Source organism: Stegostoma tigrinum, chromosome 16 (genome assembly GCF_030684315.1).
Source record: "Stegostoma tigrinum isolate sSteTig4 chromosome 16, sSteTig4.hap1, whole genome shotgun sequence".
NCBI lineage: Eukaryota > Metazoa > Chordata > Chondrichthyes > Orectolobiformes > Stegostomatidae > Stegostoma > Stegostoma tigrinum.
In genome coordinates, this window is record NC_081369.1 from 43,870,421 (window position 1) to 43,889,222 (window position 18,802).

Genomic DNA, 18,802 nt, shown 5'->3' on the forward strand with positions numbered 1-18,802 from the left:
TGTTACAATCATCACATGCCTCCTCCTCTCAGTCTGGGATCTAGGCTGGTTCTCTTTTTTTATGTAGCTCCTCCTCAGACATTTTAGTACCAAGTCAGGGACCTCCAGTTCTGCCTCTGATACAGGCAATGTATAACACACAGTAGCTCACCTCTTATGCATCATGGAAGAAATTCATTCTGCTCTTCAGGCAGCAAAGATGCCAAGGTGGCGACATCTGCCGGGTCCATCTCAGATTCCAAGGTATCTTCCATGTTTGATGTAAAGAAAGAACCCATGGGTTCTGGAACAGTTGGAAAGGCTGTCAAGCAGCTGGGCACATTTTGCTCCTGCACCATTTGCAAGTTTGCAGCTTTCATACGGTCCACGTGCTTGTTCAGGATTGCCGCACCTACTCAAACTGTATACGTCACTAGACCCCACCTTGTGATGACCAGGCCTCTCATCCATGCAGGGCCATTCCCACACCATGATTTGGAGGTGGTGATGTTGAACTGGAGTGGACAAGGTCAAAATCACACAATGCCAGGTTAGAGTCCAACAGGTTTATTTGTAAACACTAGCTTTCGAAACTTCACTCCTTCAAGAAGGAGGGAGGCTCCAAAAACTTGGGTTTTCAAATAAACCTGTTGGTCTATAAACTGGTATTGTGTTGTTTCTCACCATTCCTACACCAAATTTCACCCCCTGATGTAACGTGTCTCTCTCACTTAGCCAAGGCTCATGCCCAGCTCTGGCATTGCTAAAGCCACTTGACCCTTCCCCTCCAGATCTGGAAAGATCCCATTTAACTTGGTGAGGAGGCTTCTCCTCGTTAGCAGCTCTTTCCCTGTAGTTGCATGATGGACGGTCCTACAATCAAATAGGAACTGGGACAGTTTGCTATCCTGCAAAGCTGTGGGTTGTTTTTTGAAACCTGCCGTAAAAGTTTGGATTGCTCTTTTTGCCAGACCACTGGATGACAGATGATATGGAGGTGTCCTTATACCATTCGCCTTTAGAAAATACTCAAATTTCCTGCTGGTAAATAATAGCCCGTTATCTGTGACCAGCACTTCTGGGAGTCGATGTATTGCAAAAGAAATGCACAGTTTTTCTATTGTCGCTCAAGTGTTTGGTGAATGAACTCTATGCATATCCAACCACTTTGAGCGGGTGTCCACAATGATTAAGAACATTGACCCTATGAAAGGACCTGCATGGTTAACGTGTAGCCAAGTCCAATTTTTACCCAGACATTCCCATGAAAGTGGGAAAGTTGCTGGCGGTATTTCTGTGCTTGTTGGCACTCTGGGCATTGCCCCACCCATGCAGCTTTGTCCCCACCCAATCCTGGCCACTTCTCACCAACAACTTCATTTTGGAAACCCCTGGATGTCTCCTGGTGCTGTTCAGCCAACATCTGGTGGCAACCTTTTCTCAGGACATTCATTCCTGCTGGCCATAATAATATGTCATCCTCTACTGTTTCTCTCAATCCAAAAAGGTTCAAATTCTGATTGTGATGGCCTTTCGGTTGGCCCAGTGGTCACTAGCTTTTTCAGTTTTGCCAGGACCAGATCTTGCTGTGATCAAAGTCTGATACTGCCAGCCATGACTGGAAGTTTGTCCGGGAAATTGAATACCATTATGGATTCTTCAAGTGGTTATACCACTGGTGTTCTATCTGGCAATGGGAGGCTGATCAATGCATCTGCATTTGCTACCTGGCCTCCCGGAAAATGTTCCAACTTGTTACTAAATACACTTAGTATTACAGCCCACTGCTGAAAACAGCCTCAAGTTATGGGCAGTACTGCCGTGTCCCCTTTAAGTGGACCTAGCAGGGATGTGGTCCACATTATTATAAATTTATTCTTCTGTAAAGGCATTGGTGGATTCCTGACTCCAAACACGACTGCCAAACCTTACTGCTCTATATGGGTGTATTTAACATTCTGCATTAGCCAAGAACCTGGGTGCAAACGCTGTTGGGCATTCCTGTCCATTGGACCACCTATGAGCTAATAATACACCAATACTGTATGTGAAGGCATCACATGTCAATACTAGATCTCACTTAGGATCACAGTGTGCCAACAGCTTAGAGGATGGTAACTGTTTCCTAACTTCCATGGAAGCTATGGCTTGGCTACACGACCATTTCCAAGGCTGATCCTTCTTTAAGAGTTGATGCAACGGTGCCCGATGCAAGCCAGGTTATGTATGAACTTCCAATAATTACTGACCATCCCAAGGAAAGACCTAAGCTCTGGTACTGACGTGGGAGCTGGGGCAACTTTGATCACCATCACTTTATCTTCCAACTGGTGTAATCCAGTCTTGTCAACTCAGTAGCCCATGTAGGTCACTTGGTATGCTTACAACACACATTTCATCTGTCTGGGGCAAACTTCTAAGGACTATTCCATGCTCTCTAAAGTGCTCCTTAATGGTCTTCCCTGGAATTTGCACATCATCTAGATATATGGCAACCTGGGGTAAACACTGTAAGGTGTTTTCCATTATCCGTTGAAAAATTGCACATGCTGACGACACCCCAAATGGCAGCCTTATATACTGGCACAACCCTTATGGATATTGTTGTAGCATACTTTTGAGGATCGTCATCTACAAACAAGTACAAGGTCATGCCCAGCTTCATGAAAGAGAGCTCTCCTGCCAGCTTTGCATATGAAGCTCTGAACAAAGAATTGGGTATTTAACTAGCTGCAAAGTGGTTTGTCATTTGTTTAAAAACCCCACAAAGGCGAACTGACCCATCAAGCTTCATAATCAGTACAACTGAAGCTGCCCATTCCATGAACTGTACTAGTGAGATGAATCCTTTGCTTTCCAGCCTTCTGATATCTGTCTGTACTTTTGCCAGTAGAAAAAATAGCAGAGGACAGGCCTTGCAGAATCATGGAATTGCTTCCTGGTCAACATTCCTTGGCTCCTTTGACAGTCCATAGACCTTCTTGAAAATCTTCTGGATATTTAAGTAATACATACCCAGGCAACCATTTTCTAATTGAAAATTGTTGGGGCAATCTAGATGGCCAATTTCCCACCATCAGGCTTGGCCCAAGACTTTTATTACAAGCAGTCATAACTGAACCAGTTGCTTCTCATAAGAGACTGAAACCAAAGCTTAATCTGTAAAGGTTACCTGGTTTAGCGTCTCAGTCTAGCTGAGGTCTTTCTTAAATTTAAGGGCTGGAGTCTGGAACAAATTTTGTTAAAGGCTAGTCCTGTGATCATTGGAACTGCCATGCCAGTATTGGCCTCCATTAAAAATGGGTGGACCATTCAACCAAATGTTTATTTTGATTGGTTCTAGTTTGGATGTTGCTAAGAAATTCAATCATTCCAGGCAGGGTCCAGGTTGGATTTTCCAAGCTGTGCACTCTCCAGGACACTGGCCTATGAGTTTTCTTATTCAATTTAGGTGTAGTGAGACTCTTTTGCTGTTTCGAGTCCACATACTAGCAGTAGCAACAATAGCTTGCTGATCTGGATCCTGAAGAAAATTTTAACCGTTTGGCCGAGGCTTGACTTTATTTCGGGGTTTTGCTTTGGGCTGACCGAGAGTCCCTCTATCCAGGATATGTCCTGACTGAGGCTAAGCAACTGCTTTCCATAAAGTGGTGCTCCCAAAGCTCAGTTGGAGTAGGGTGTCCATTTCCCTCAGTGTATCCTGCAACTCATATGCTCTGCTTGCTGCATTTTCCAACGATAAAGCCAGTATGAATACCACTTGGGTTTCAGATAGTAGACACTTTTGCATGATTACATCATTAAAACCACGTACCAGTTTCTCAACATCTCAATAAAGGTTAAAACAACATCACATGTCTCTGTCAGTCATCTTAACCTAGTCAAAAATCCCAATGCAGATTCCTTTGGTTCTTGAATCGCCATGTAAAACCAACAGGGTCTCAGAATTTGAGGAGGCTTGGGGTCATAACATTCCTTAAACTAAATCTGTCATCTCATGCAAGATTTAGTATCTGGTACCTCAGGGAAAGTAAGGCTCCTGATATTGAAAAAAGCTGCAGGTCCACAAGCTGTCGGAGAGTTACTTGTTGCTTTTCATCTGCCCCAATGTCATTAGGCTGGAAAAAGTAACACTTTCTTTCCACATACTGGGCTCAGACTTCAATAGCAGGACTGAACATGTAAAGCTTCCTGAATAAAGGCATGATGCCAGAAATGCTTACTCTAATTCCAAGACGACAATTGTGAGTGAATTTCTTCAGGAGCATGCTTTTCTCTCATCACCACTGAAATAACTCCATTGAGGTCTGTATCCCATCAGTAAGTCACCCTTTATGTGCATGTAGCCAGTTCTTGACACTGATCCAGCTCCCTCAGAGCCAGCTCTCAGAGTGACAGGTGTCTGACATTCCTGTTCTTATGTCAGCCAGGGCTCCCTGATTGGACCAGATTAACAGCCCCAAGCAGGAAAATCATATTCTATGAGGTCCAGTTAGCTGACCCCGTTACAATGACCACAGTAAATATCAAAGCAATTGCAAGTCTCCATGTGTATCCATTCCTTATACATAGTTTCTAAATAACATGCTCAGAGACATTATTACACACTTCTGGAGCAGGTGAAACTGGAACTCAGGCCTCCTTGCTCACAGGTGTAGTCCTTGTATTCTTCATTTTGAGATTGGGACCAAAGGAAATAACTTCACAGAATAGTCAACATTACCTTTCCTCCAAATGTTTAAAAAGCACTGAAATGTGAACTTGTTTTTCTTTCTCTCCCAGAAACATTGTCTAAGAACCTTATTTTTATTTAAATGTCAAATTGCAGTTCATTTCTCGCCAATAAGATCATTTAGGGTGGTTAAGAATTGAGTAGCTTCATGAATTAAATCGAATCTTGGTTGAGTATTTCAAATGAACTGAAAACAGTCTAAAAATGTCAAAACTGACCACACTTAAAGGGTATGTAATCTCATTTGAGATAGCCACACTGAATGCTGGCATCAGTAAAAGAAAAATAATTTTTAAAATGAAAGATGCTGGGTTAACTCAATAACCCGACCAATGGTGAAATGACATGGGAGCAGAGATAATGCAAAGGGTTAGACACTGCCGTTTTAACTTCTGGAGCTGGATTGAAAATATAGGTCAGACTTAAAAGCTGAGAGTCTCCCATTTCTGCTGGTTGTGAAAGGGCATGATGAAATAAGCTGGGATTGCTTACGAGCAATCTAGCTATAATTGTTAAGTTCACTCAGGTCAACTCTCAAATCAGCACTTAGTGAAATGGGACTTGAATACTACTGAAACAGACAAATTTTGTCGAAGCATTTGCCTTTCAAGTATCAGGACAATTTGCAAGAATAAAAATATGAGGAAGTAAAGTTATCCTGTATGAGTGGAATATGCTGCTCAGTTGGCATGTGCTCGCTGATTGATGTTATCACCTTGTAGATTCTGGCAGGGATGCCTGAGACTGTTTGGGATTAGGGAACAGATGATGGTTGTATTTTAATTAAGGGATAATCAAGAGGGAACTAAAATGAATATCAATATTGAGAGCAAGTAATCAGTACGCTTGGAATTTGCGAAGTGAGAGTAACAATAAAGCTGGATAGAAAACAATAAACTTTGACTCTGTCTCGGCATGGAACAGAAGATTTGAAGGAAAAAGATGGATGGATGGATCAAAGAGAGATTACTGTATTGGTCACTGGAGGTTTCAGGCCAAGGATGAGTTTGTCATGCCAAAATCTTTCAATTGTGCAGTAATGGAATGGTCAGGAGATTTTGTAATATGGAATAGATTGGTTAAGTTGTTTTCTTGACTTTGAACAATTAGAGTGAGAAAATAAAAAAAGGACGTTGGGAATGAAAGCACCCTAAAATCTTTAAGAACAGTACTCATTCCTTGTAAAATAACTGGAATTATCATTTTATTAACACAGTGAAATAGTGTTGTTATTGGCTAAGTTGTTGTTATTGACCAAATTGGCTAGATACCCTACAAAGCTAGATGCCAGTTTTGAGTTCTTAAAGTTGAAAGATTATGAAAAATCTCCAGGTGGGTGAAATTATTGAGGCAGAAAAAAATGAAAATGGAGGACTGTGTTTTGGAACTTCCATTACTAGGAAATGCCGGGAATTTTAAATGTATTGATCTTAGTGATGCTTCTTATGCTGCAAATTTCTGTGATGTGCTCTCAAGTTTGTAATTTTCCATTAGGGAGAAGGGAAGAAAATGTTGCCTTAGGAACTTAAAAATATTAGAAGTGGAACAAAGAATATTTTAGTAGCAGCAACTGTTAATCTTCTTGAGGCAGTGGATATCGTGCTTTTCTAAGCAAAAAGGGATAGAGTGCAATACCAATCCAACACCAACAAGAAGTTACTATGGGATAAGTTACATTCAAAAAATGCATGAATGAACCAAAAAAAAGAGGATCAATATCAATTTTAATCAATAGATGCTGGAGAACGGGAAAATTTTAAAATTAAAATTGAAATTGAGCTGTCTGATTGCATGACCAAAGAAAGGTGCAAGCACAAAGAATTTATTAGAAATACTGAGAAAACAGTTTGGAACTTTTACATTCACTAAAAAAAGTCCAATGGAGGGGATACAATATTTGGTCATTTTTTGTTTTGTTTTTATTATTGTACAAATTAGTGATTTACTTGAAAAAGAAATAAAAGGAAGTCTGTTATGATCTAGAAGGATCCAGCGGGGTTGCTAAGCGTAATGGATCTGGGGAACAAGTAATGGTTAGATATGAATTAAGGGATAATTCTGTGTGAATTAGATGTATAAATAAATGATCAAGTAATCAGTGTGGCTGGAGTTTGTGGAGTATGAATAGCAATAAATCTCTGCTAGGAAAGTATATGCCTATGCTTTGTCTAAAAGGCATTTAAGCCCTTGTATTTAACACCTGATAGAAGCATTGCTGTGGAGAGTGCACTAGTTAAGTAATGAGTGACAATCAACTGTCAAACCTTGTTTAAATTTAAGCTCAGCATAACTGATAATCTCAAATTAGTTGGATAACATGTGATCAATAATATTGATTTGCTAAGAATTATATTGACAACCAATTTAAGATGGCCATTCAGGCCTATAGTGTAGTGCATTTAAGCATCCTGAAAGCCACACAGATTAATACACAGGGCCCTGCTGTTTGCGGATAGAAAGTAAAATATATACACTGTGCCTGTTTCAACTAAAGAAAACAGGCACCAGACATTTTCTGCTTCCTTTTTCAGAAACATGCCTTAACCAATAAGTCAATCTGCCAGGTTTAAATCTAAACAAATCTTGGCAGTTAACCCTCACTTAAGGGGAAGGCATTGGTGTAATGGAATGGTCTCTTGCTTAGCAATCCAGAACCCCAGGCCAATGTTCTAGCCATATGCATTTGAATCCTATCAGGGTAGATGGACAGATTTGAATTCAAAGAAAGATAGAATTTAGAGCTGGTCTAATGACAACCATGTAACCATTGTCAAATATCATTAAAAGCCCATCTGGTTCACTATTGGACTTTTGGAAAGGAAATCTGCTGTCATTACTTGGTCTGGTCTACCTGTGACTCCAGACCCATGGCAATGCCGTTGACTCTTAACTGCCCTCTGGGCAATTAGCATTAGGCAGAGAATGCTGGCCGAGCCAACAATCCCCACATCATGTTAACATATAATGAAACAAATTTAATTAATGTATTAATGTATTCTATATGGCAAAATCTCTACTAGTCAACGTTAACCAATCAGTACAGACTTTTCATACAGTATGAATATGTTGTTCCCCTTTATTTTGGTGTTCTTGTGAATTGTCCTGATGAATGATAGAGGAAAGTTTTGACAATGTTGCTTTTATTCTGCAATAAATAATAACAACATTAAAATTAGGATTGTGACATGTTGCTGGATCACTTTAAGTAAAGTTTTATGTATTACAATGTGATCTGTTTCTCAGTACTGGCATCTCTGACCTTGAGTACAAATTTCACAATAAAACCCCTCAAATTACAGGGCATTGTTCACAAATTCAAAGATAACTGAACCAAACAGGGTTATCCTGTACATTATAAATTACCATCTGCTATTCTTTAAGTTTAACATTGGAGAGCCGAATGACCCTGTGATTAAAAGCAATGGACACATGAATAAAGTCAAAATCTGCCAAGATCTTACATGCTAACTATGGAGGTGCAAGAGATGACAGTAGAACTTGCAGTTTGCAGAAGAGCTTGACGACTGTAGACGCAACACAGCCTTGGAGACTGTTTCAGGATAAGTTCCAAAAAGCTGGGAACTACATTGTATAAAGGGCTTACTGCTATTACGCATCTTAAAATGTAAGCACTTTAACTCAGAGGAGAATTAAACAGATGGTAAAAATTAGTTACAACGATCAATTTTTAATTATGAAAAGGCATTGGTTAAACAAGCCTGTACAAAAACACATTGGCACTTATCAAGCAAAATATTGCAGGTGTCTACAATACAATATAATTAACTCTTTGCATGCTTGCCAATAACAACATTTATTTTGGCAATTCAGAAAATCATTGAAAAGGCTCCTAACAATTGCAAGCATTATTTTGACAAAAATCACAATGCACAGTTAAGATTTAAATGCCACGTAGGCATTAAGTTGTTTCAAAGAGATGACAAGTTCTACATGGAAGCAATATAAATACAAGTAATTGTAAAGTAGGAACCTTTCAGCTATTAGCACAATTATAATTTTGGATATTTCTTATCTTGTGAACATCTATATTACTGTATAATTTTTACATTATTCCTAATTAAACTAAGGGCCACCTGAGCCTAATTTTGCAACCTCTTCTAGCTTTCTTTCCCCCGACTTTGGCAATCTGCCACTATTGCCACAGGGGACCCAGCAAATCCAACAAGCACCGTTATTCCTATTACCGAGAGTTTCTATTACCAAGAGACTCTTTCCAACAATATTACGAAAAAAAAATAACAGACTCCAAATCCCACTACATGGGTTCAGTGACAGATGTCACAGGATTCAGCACAATGTGTTAAAATATGCTAGGGCACTCTGATCTTTTTTAATCACCTTGCAGGAGATTACATTTAATATATTATAATGTGCTCTGGCAGAATTCCAAGTCCAATATTCTTACAAGAACATGTTACTGTTAATAATATGAGGATATGGAAGAATTGTCCCCCACTGAGAGCTACTGTATCAACAGAGAAAATTCTGCCAAAATCAAAGGACATTTTTTTTAAACTGTCGTGAAAACCGGAAAGATGCATCATTCTCAATTTGTTCCAACAGAGAAGGGGAGGGGAAGGGGCTGGGTGGTAATTTCAGATAGTTGTTTGGGTTGTATTATTTATTCAACAAATTTCATCTTTTCTTTGAAATTCTGTCCAAAGTCAAAACTGTATCATTAGACCAGCACCACTTAATTCTATTAACTTTGATGAATCAAACTACAGTGAAAGCTGTGTCGGCCATGGATTCATTTATTTTTTGTTCTGTATCAAATACAACATTAATTCTGCAGTCACCAACAATGAACAAATACTAACTGTGTCTTGGTTAATATTTAAAAAATAAACCCAACAAACAAGAACTTAAGTGACAAAACAACAGTGCACAGCCAGTTCATCAGTTGCTCCTGGAATTTCTCTTCTTGCAAACAAAATGCTCTGATTGCTTGAATAGTGGCAGCAAGCTGTTGGGTATGTTATTCTAAATATCAGCAATCCAATCTTAACTTAATGAAAATGAAGGTAGTACCTAAATCTATAGCCTACGTTCTAGCTAAAAAGAAATCCTTGGGGAAACATGATCACTATTTTAATCTTGAATATGTTCAAGAACTTTGCATCAATTTTTGTTTTAAATTTGCTGAATACTTCATAAACTTTCCACAACTGATCTCTAATCAAAAACTAAGCAATGGTACTTTGAACTTTGTGCCCAATGTTTGGGCCCTGTCTTCTATAATGATCGTGGCTTCACAGGTCTAGCATTGCAGCGCCAGTCATTCAATTAGAGACCTTGAGTTTAAATCCTAGCCTCGATGCGCTTTACTGGTGCTCAGCCAAACTCCTTGATGGTACATTGTACTATCTTGTATTACATAGTGCTCCATCCTGGGGGAGATGATGAGAACAATTTGTCAGGATAATGCTTCAGCTTAAACTGCCTTGCCTCCAATTAGCCATGGCACTGGCCGCAGCCAGGCAGGTCTAAAGCCTTCTGTCCTCCTTGCTGTGATGTACTCCAAGTTCTTCTCTCCAGTGCGAGCCATCAGTATAATGATGAGTCAAAGGCTGCATAACTAAGCTCCACAGACCTATGGCTGTAGTGCTGAAAATCCACCAAGCATCCTAAATTGCCTCAGTGGTGGCACTTCTGCCTCTGAGTCAGAATAAGATGGATTCAACTTCAAGTTCAATGGCTTGAACAGATAATTTAGGCTGTCACCAGTCCAGATCGGAGGAAGAGCTGTGCCATCAGTGGTTCTGTCCTGTCGACAAGATCTCAAACCAAGGATTATTGACAGATGATCATTAAAGATTCCATGGAACTGTTTGAATACATGGGCAGAGGAGTATTCCTAGCACACTGGCCAACATTTATCCTCAACTAACATTTGATATAGATTATCTAGTTACATTGTATTTTGTGGAATCTACTTGTGTGAAAATTGACTATCATATTTACTACATTATCACAGTGATTACATTTCAAAATGACTTAATTGCTTGTGGAGAACTTTGAATAAATAATCTTATCTAAGGCAAGTTTAATTTTTGCTACAAAATGATTTCATTAAATAATACTCAATGCTTGTATACAGTGCAAATATTGTTCAAGGGTTCATGTGATGCAGTGGCAGTGTCCCTACCTCTGAGCCTAGAGGCCCAGCTTCAAGTCCGACCTGCTCCAGAGGTGTGTACCATCTCTGAACAGGTCAATGTTGTACAAGTAATTTGCACTTACCAAGAATAGATTGCTTCTGCATAAAGTCTGAAAGCATTCTGAAACTGTGTATGGCCTAACAAAACAATTTTACTACCAATACTAAATACCACTATACAGATATTTAGTGTGTGAATGATTGATGTAGTTTATATTTATAAAAATTCATACATTGCATTCTCCCATTGTAAAATAAAGACAAAATGACCAGCTTGAGTGACATTCACATCAAGGGAAAAAATTGTTGATCTTTCTTGAAGATGGTGGACGTCAGCAATTAAAAACAATATCTTAGGTGCAAATGACGTTGACAAGGCAAGATTTATTACCCATTCCTATTTGCCTGGCACGTGGTAGGCAAATCTTTGTCCTATTCATAGGGCCTAGATGGTTAATCCGTAATGTCATACTCAGGCCTGACTCAAGTAGATAAAAGGGGAAGTTTCCTTCCTTGAGGTTTAATTCTGAATAACCTAAATAAACAGTTTGCAAAATCTGTTATCAAACTAACCAATGAATTTTGTAATGAGTTCACTCCAGATACTCATGGTTTGCCCAATCCTGATACGATCCCTCTTAAATAACATGGGAGAAAAAGGAAAACTTTTACTCCAATTTTATTAGGAGGCCTGCATAGATTTCTTTTGATCTGATTACTAAATGTATTTATATACGAAACAAGGATTTGAATCTAATACAACATTTTTTTTTTCTGTCTTTCTTCTAAAGAAGGATCACTGGACTCAAAACACTGACACTACTTTTGTTTTTCTACAGATGTTGCCGGACATGCAGAGTTCCTCCAGCAACGTCTGCTTTCGTTTCAGATTTCCAGCATCTGCAGGTCTTTGCTTATTCTATAATATTTGCAATTTTGAGGCTTCCATAATTTTTAGAACAAGGTTATCAAGATAACCTTAGGCAATTAGGGTTATTTATTTTAGAGGCACATAGCTATAACAGATTTAGTTCAATTACTTTAAAATCAAACTGGTGGATGCAGCGGTTTTGGAAAAAATGTTCGGACTGATTATGTTAATAAAGCATGTTGATAAAATACATGGACAAAATGCAGTCCATTAAGCATAAGTAATTACAGGATCATTATTAGGCCAGTTCAATCCAGACTTCAGGAACAAAAACAAAGATGCTGGAAAAGCTCAGCAAGTCTAGCAGCATCTGTGAGGGGAAAAAAGAGTTAATGTTTTGGGTCCGGTGACCCTTCCTCAGAACATAACTCAGTCCAGACTTCAACTGAATTCAAATTTCACCATCTGTCATGGTGGGATTCAATTCAATAACCTAGAACATTAACCTGGGGTTCTGGATTGCTAGTCCAGTGACATTAATTATGCCCCTACATCCCCAAAAAAGTGAAATTATACTTCCTTTCTGACAGTTTGGAGATATTTTTAAACTTGATTCAGACATGTTATGACACCTGCCTGGAGGCCAGGTGGGACTTGACTCCAGGCCTCCTGGCCCAGAGGAAGGGACAAGCCACTGCACCACAAACAGCTTCTCTGCAACACGTACCAATAGACAGGGCAAGTGAAGGTGTCCTGCAATTCTTTCTGAAGATACCTCCAAACCTGCTTAGCCTGAGTAGACTAATATTATAAGAAGGTCAGAAGTTTGTTTAAGTAAACAGTGCACTATGTACAGTGAGTTGCACTGTATTGGACACTACTTAGTTGGAGAAAAATTACAAGACCAATTGCCCTGAAACAGACTGCAGGATTTCCCTTTTTTTATACCCACCGATATAGCTAATATTTTCAAATGCTAGGAAGCTGGTGAGTTGACATGGCATTGGGAATGGAATGGATACTAGTGGATCCAGATGGTTCTCCATATCTTTCTTTCTGATCAACTGGTTTAGTTTGATCTGCGCCTTTTACTGAATCTCAAGTTAACATTGGCCTTTCTCACTTAAACAGATAGGTTGGGAAAGACGAAAGGAGCATGATATATATAATTCAGAGATAATGGGAACTGCAGATGCTGGAGAATCCAAGATAATAAAATGTTGACATATAGCTACAACTACAGGAAGGATATGATTTGCATTGGAGGAGGTGCAGAGGAGATTTACCAGGATGTTGCCTCAAATATTTTCAGTCTGATCAGTCTGATGAAGGGTCTAGGCCCGAAACGTCAGCTTTTGTGCTCCTGAGATGCTGCTTGGCCTGCTGTGTTCATCCAGCCTCACATTTTAGTATCTCTGATATATATAATTTGTGTTTTTTCAAGTATGCTGAAAGGTTTTGTTGATCTTCAAGATCAGAATTTTGAGCAAATTTTCAGATGAACCTGCCATTACCGAAACGGCAATAAAGCAAGCTTCCTTTAAACCCAGGCCTACTAACTGATTTGTGTTGTTTCACTCAAGAAAAGCCTTTGAAATGACATCAATTAACACTGTTCTATGACATGAATTATTAAAATTCAAATTATTTAGCATTGTAAAACCGGGCTAGCTCCTGTAGATCAACTTCATTTCAGAACGTTTGGGTTCAGACTGTTTACTCAAGGCCAGAATCTAAACACGACAATGTTGCAAAAAAGTCCTGAATAGAACTATTACTATTTCTTTTGCAAAATGAGTCAACAATCTTCCATTAATGCTTATTCTACATTTTATAAAGCTTACATTGATGATACTTTTAACAAAACTTCTCTCCTTCTGCCAGTTATTTAATAACTCGCCTCCAAACTCAGCAAGTGAAACTTGAACATTATTTTAAAAACAATAAAGAACATGCAGCGTCGTTCAGTCTCATAACAAAATCAAATTTTGCATTAAAATTAATGGGTAACCTGTTGGCAATCATGAAACAGCTGAACACACTGCAGACATTCTGGATGAAAATCTCAGTTAAACAATAAAAATTGGTCCAACATTGTTTTTAATTCAATTGTGTTTGATCTTACTTTAAAACACGGTAAACATTTTTTTTAGTACCCTCTTTACTGTTCATATTATGTATTGTCGTCTATCTGGGGACAAGTATGCAAGGCTGATTTACAGTTAATAGTTAAACTGTATTATAGAGGTCATCATATTCCTTCATAATGCAGACCACAATTTACATCACTGCTTTTTATTCAAAGACTGTAAAATTTCACATTTTTAATGAGAATTTTAACACTTCACATTCTTTTTAATATTTTTAACTTGTAAGTGCTGTCATGGACATGCTCCAGGGCAGTTATCACAAAATGATCTTTGAATCCCACCCAGTTCAAGGATAAATGATTATCAAGCTGCCAATCAGACTGAGCGGTCATTTCCCAGTGCAAAGACCTCACCGGAATCAAAGCTTTCAGAAGCTTACCTTTCTATACCTGCAAACATTTTAAATGTTTTATTGGGATCTGAGTGTCACTGGCAAGGCTTACCTACATGAAGGTGGTGATGAACACCTTCAAGAACCACTGCTTTCTCTCTAATCTAACTGTGTCTACAAGGTTTTCTGCAGTGGTCTGATATATCATTTCAGAGAACAGTTCAAACAATGGATCTGCAGTTACGTATACACCACATTGGGTAAGAATAGCAGATTTTTCCCTTTGAATGCCTTGAGTGAATCAGCTGGGGCTTTGCAACAATCCAGTAGTTTTGTGATAATTATTAATGAGGCTAGCATTTTACTCCAGATTTATTAACTAATGGAATTTCAGTTCCTAAGTTGCCATGGTGGGGTTTGAACTCGTGTCCATGGAACATCGGAACAGGCCACTGTATGACTATCTACCTTCAATGATATCATGCCTGGGCATTAGGTTGCACGGTATTTTATTTTTGAAATCATACGTTTTTATATACATAATGAGCAATAGTTAAGAAGCATGTGGAAATTATTTGAAATAAAGTTATTATTTGTTACCTAGTGCAGGTGCAAGTGCTGATACTGGGTTTGATGGGTCCAGTTGGAATCCGCCCAGCATAAACTGTGTGTCAGTTGCGTTTTCCAGCTTCAGGCCGGGGAGGTTCATATTCTGGGCCAGGTAGTACTGGTAAAGCTCGGCCTCTGCAGGTGCCAGGTTGCTGAGGCCTAAGTGTCTGTTGTGCTGAATCTGGTTCATGTTCTGCTGGAGCAGCATCATGTTGTGCATGTGCTTCTCACTGGTCATGTGAATGCGCAGGTTCCTGGCTACATTTGTCTCGTAGTCGCACACCTCACACCGCCAAGTGGGTTTGGTTTTTGGTTTGGTGGGCGAGGAGGCCCCGCAGGTGCTCATACTGGCGGCCGCTGCCGCAGCAACGGCTGCAGCCGCCACAGCTGTTCCAGCAGTGTGGCTAAAAACTTGGTCGCCCCCGCCATTCTGTAGGTTCTGCATGTTATTGAGATGCTTGTCAGACTGCATATGAATACTTAGATTGCCTTTGGTTGTAGTGGAATAGTTACACACCTCACATCGGAAAGGCTTGTAACCACATGTATAGCTCTCGCCCCGGGCCAACCGAGGATGAGGTTGCCCAGATTTGCAATACACACATGAGCCACTGGATTCTGGGTGCTTTTCCTTCATGTGGGCCTCCAGCGTCTGCTGGTACTTGTAGTGCCAGTTACACTTTGGACACTTCAAGGTCTTGCATGAGTTCCGAGAATGCATCATGGTCATGTGCCCACCAAGGGAACGGGAGGAGCCCAGGACCGTGTCGCACTTCGGGCACTCAACGCTGCTTCCGGATGAGCATTCCCCACCCCCCAGGTTGCAGGGAGTGCTGGCATACTGGTGATGGGAGGTATAGTTTCCTTCCTCGCCATCGACAGGTTCATTTGGTTCAGGAGCTGTGGCACTGTCTTTATTGGCACTTTCATCTACAAAGTCCGTCCTATTACTCTCAGCATTACCGACACTGCTGTCACCACTTGCACTGTCGTTTGACAAGCTCACTGCATTCCTCCCATTTGCACCATCGAAAACAACAAAGGAAGAAGTAGAAGAAGAAGAGGTGCCCCTTGGAGAAGGGTTTAGCACATCAGGCATTAAAGGAGATTTAGAAATGCTTTGGTTTGAGAGAGCGAGTTCCTTGCTGCTACATGCATCAGCCTCAGGGTCTTCCTGGGGCTCATCATCATCCTCATCCGACTCGTTTGTGAACAGATCCTTGCATTCCTCATCTTCCTCTGCTTGTTCAGCAGAGTCCGCCTTTTCTATGAGGCTACTGTCAGCGCTAAACTCTCCACTGGCTTTTTTCTTCTCAATTTCCATCCCCAAGTCCTTGCTCTCTGGCATTTTGGTCGGCCCAGAAGCAAGGTGGCCCAGAGGGACTGAGGTAATTGGGGTCTTTAGGGCTGAGCTTGTCAACCCTCCAAGGTTCAACAGAGCATTTTGTGCCAGAGGGATTGAATGAGGCTGATCAGCTGCAGTCGTATTACCTTCAGAGTCTTTTAATAAAGCCAGACCAGCCTGGACAGCCTCATCACCATCAACATGGATTCCACTAAAAGTACCGTAGAAGTTCTGACCAGGGCCAATGAGGTTAGCTGTGGAAACTAAAGGGTGTTGAAAGTTTTTGTTTTTTGGTTCCAGAAAGCTTATAAGAGGTTCCTTGTCTTTGCCTATCCCTTGGATGATAGCAGACATGTTCTTATTACTTAAGAGCTTGTGCTCCTCTTCACTAAGGGTCATTCGGTGGTCATGCACAGCATGCGTTACAAATGACCTCACATATCCAAAAGACAACTTGCACAAAAAACACATTAAAATTGGCTTTCGTTTGCCATAGAGCACGAAACTGTCAAACTTAGACAAGTCCACATTGTTAGGGACATCTTTGGATACACAAGAGTTTTTGGCAGAGCCATCACTGTTCAGGTAATCCTTGTTGCTTTTGTGTCGCACATCAAAAACACGGAAAGTGTGCAAGACAGGACTGATGCCTGTCAGTGCTGAGGTATTTGGGAACGTCTGGTCAGAACCAAACCACTTCCCAAAAGATGAGGCTATGTGAAAAGTGTTGATGATCTGTGGGTAGACAGAGACGGATGCTGCAGAGGTGGACTCCCCTTGCTTGTTCCCAGCATTGGACATAGAGTTCATGAACAAAGCTGGGAGAACACTACTGCCACTGGGCCCTCCGGACTGGATACTTTGCATGAGCTGGTTCACATTCTCTACGATGTAGGCAGAGCCATCTGCCTGATAGACAATCTCCCCAGTCAGGTTCTCCACATCGCTTTCCTCTGCCTCACTCATTTCACTGTCACTTTCCTCCTGGAGGAGCTGAGGATGGGAGTTTGGGCAATGATGTTCCATGTACTTTTGTAAACTTGAGAATGAGGATGAGCACTCGTTGCAGCTGACCTCATTCGAGGACAGTGAGGGGTGTGAAACAACAGCTGCTGCAGCAGTCTCTGAGCTGCACTCGTCAAAGGATGTCCTTAGCTTCTCACATGGGACGCAGTTCTCTCGTGCAGACTCCATTGAACCAGCTTTATCAGAGGCCTGGGGGTTGGGTTCAGTCCATTCCTGATGCTGGGTTGCGCTGCACCCATCCTCTTGCCCAGTGATGGTAGGGGAGTCACAGGTTTCCATAGTGATGGCTACATGAGCGTTTCATTGCAACCAGTCCGGCAGGGGCCTGAAAATTGAAACAAAATAGTCAATAAATGTGTGTACTGAACATAGAAATAAACTCTTACTGTCACTAAATACTTTAGGATAGACTGGTCTCTAGAGGAATATAATTCCTCCATATTATACAGAGAATTTCATATTTACAAGGTCACTATTCGATTAAATTCTAAGGATTGAACTATTGTTGGTAATAAAATTGGTCAAATGTAGAAGTCATCAGTGTGAAATTTCTCTGTGCACTATTTTGGTTGAGATATTCGCTAACATCAATAAAATGTGCTCATCCTGGAGATAAAACAGCAGACAGAGGAATATCCTACAAATGAGTTAAATTCTTGTCCACGAACGTTAGCAATGATTTTTAAGAAAATAGCAATAAATACTGGTGAAAGAATAAGTTAAATGTCTATTTCATCAAACCTTCAAAGTACATCTAATGATCTATACAAGCTTAGCATCCAGAGCTTGGCCAACATGGTTTTTAAAGGTTAAACATTATGACAGCAGATATTTCTACTGGAGGACAAGTGGGACAGGGAGGAACACATTGCAATTGGTCTTTAATATGTGCTGAACATGTTAATTTATGTGCTTGATGGCATATCAAGGTCTAACCAGTTTTAGTCAGAATGCTTGACAACACTCATCTGTTCCAATATCAACAAGCTCGGGGCATCTTCAAGTTTTGAAGACATTTTCGCAGCTTGTGTGTTACACATGAGGAACTAGGCATGCAAGGCTATTTTCAGGCAAATGATCCAAAAGGAAAAACTGGCCATCAAAACAGAATATATGTATATTTACACTAACACAACAGTACAGGATTGGATCAAGTAAATCACAATTGCAAGACAAGAGAGATTTGATTTTAAAAATTGAAAGATTCCAACCATCAACAGTTTTCTCAGTTATTCCAGAATGTGGGCACTGTGACCAACGTGCTTTTGTCCGAGTGGATATAAATCTTGTAATTTTGCTTCAGTGTAATTGTTTATGTAACAAATATTACCGATTGGCAATGGATTGGTACTGTTGGACCCTTTTCCACCAACTGAAATGACAGTGTGATGAACTAGTGAAGCAAACATTTACTTTGCGCAAGCTCAATCAATATACATTATTCACAAAAATTTCCACTTTGAAAACCAATCCAACAGCAAACTAACTGAAAGCCAGGTAAATCTGGCATTCTGTGCACATCATTAATCAAAACAAGATTTTTTAAAAAAGCAACAAAAAGCAAGTATCTGCAATGCA

General features: G+C 40.1%; 1 protein-coding gene across 4 annotated transcripts in view; it reads right to left on the minus strand.

The window, feature by feature from the left end:
• The window catches only part of zfhx3b (zinc finger homeobox 3b), a 499,602-nt gene that overhangs the window by 316,934 nt on the left and 163,866 nt on the right, over positions 1-18,802 (minus strand). For all 4 annotated transcript variants that reach the window (XM_048546438.2, XM_048546439.2, XM_048546435.2 and 1 more), the window contains one exon: positions 14,845-17,549. In XM_048546438.2, the coding sequence (XP_048402395.2) occupies positions 14,845-17,503 (2,659 nt within the window). In that variant the 5' untranslated portion in view covers positions 17,504-17,549. The remainder of the gene's footprint in view (positions 1-14,844; positions 17,550-18,802) is intronic.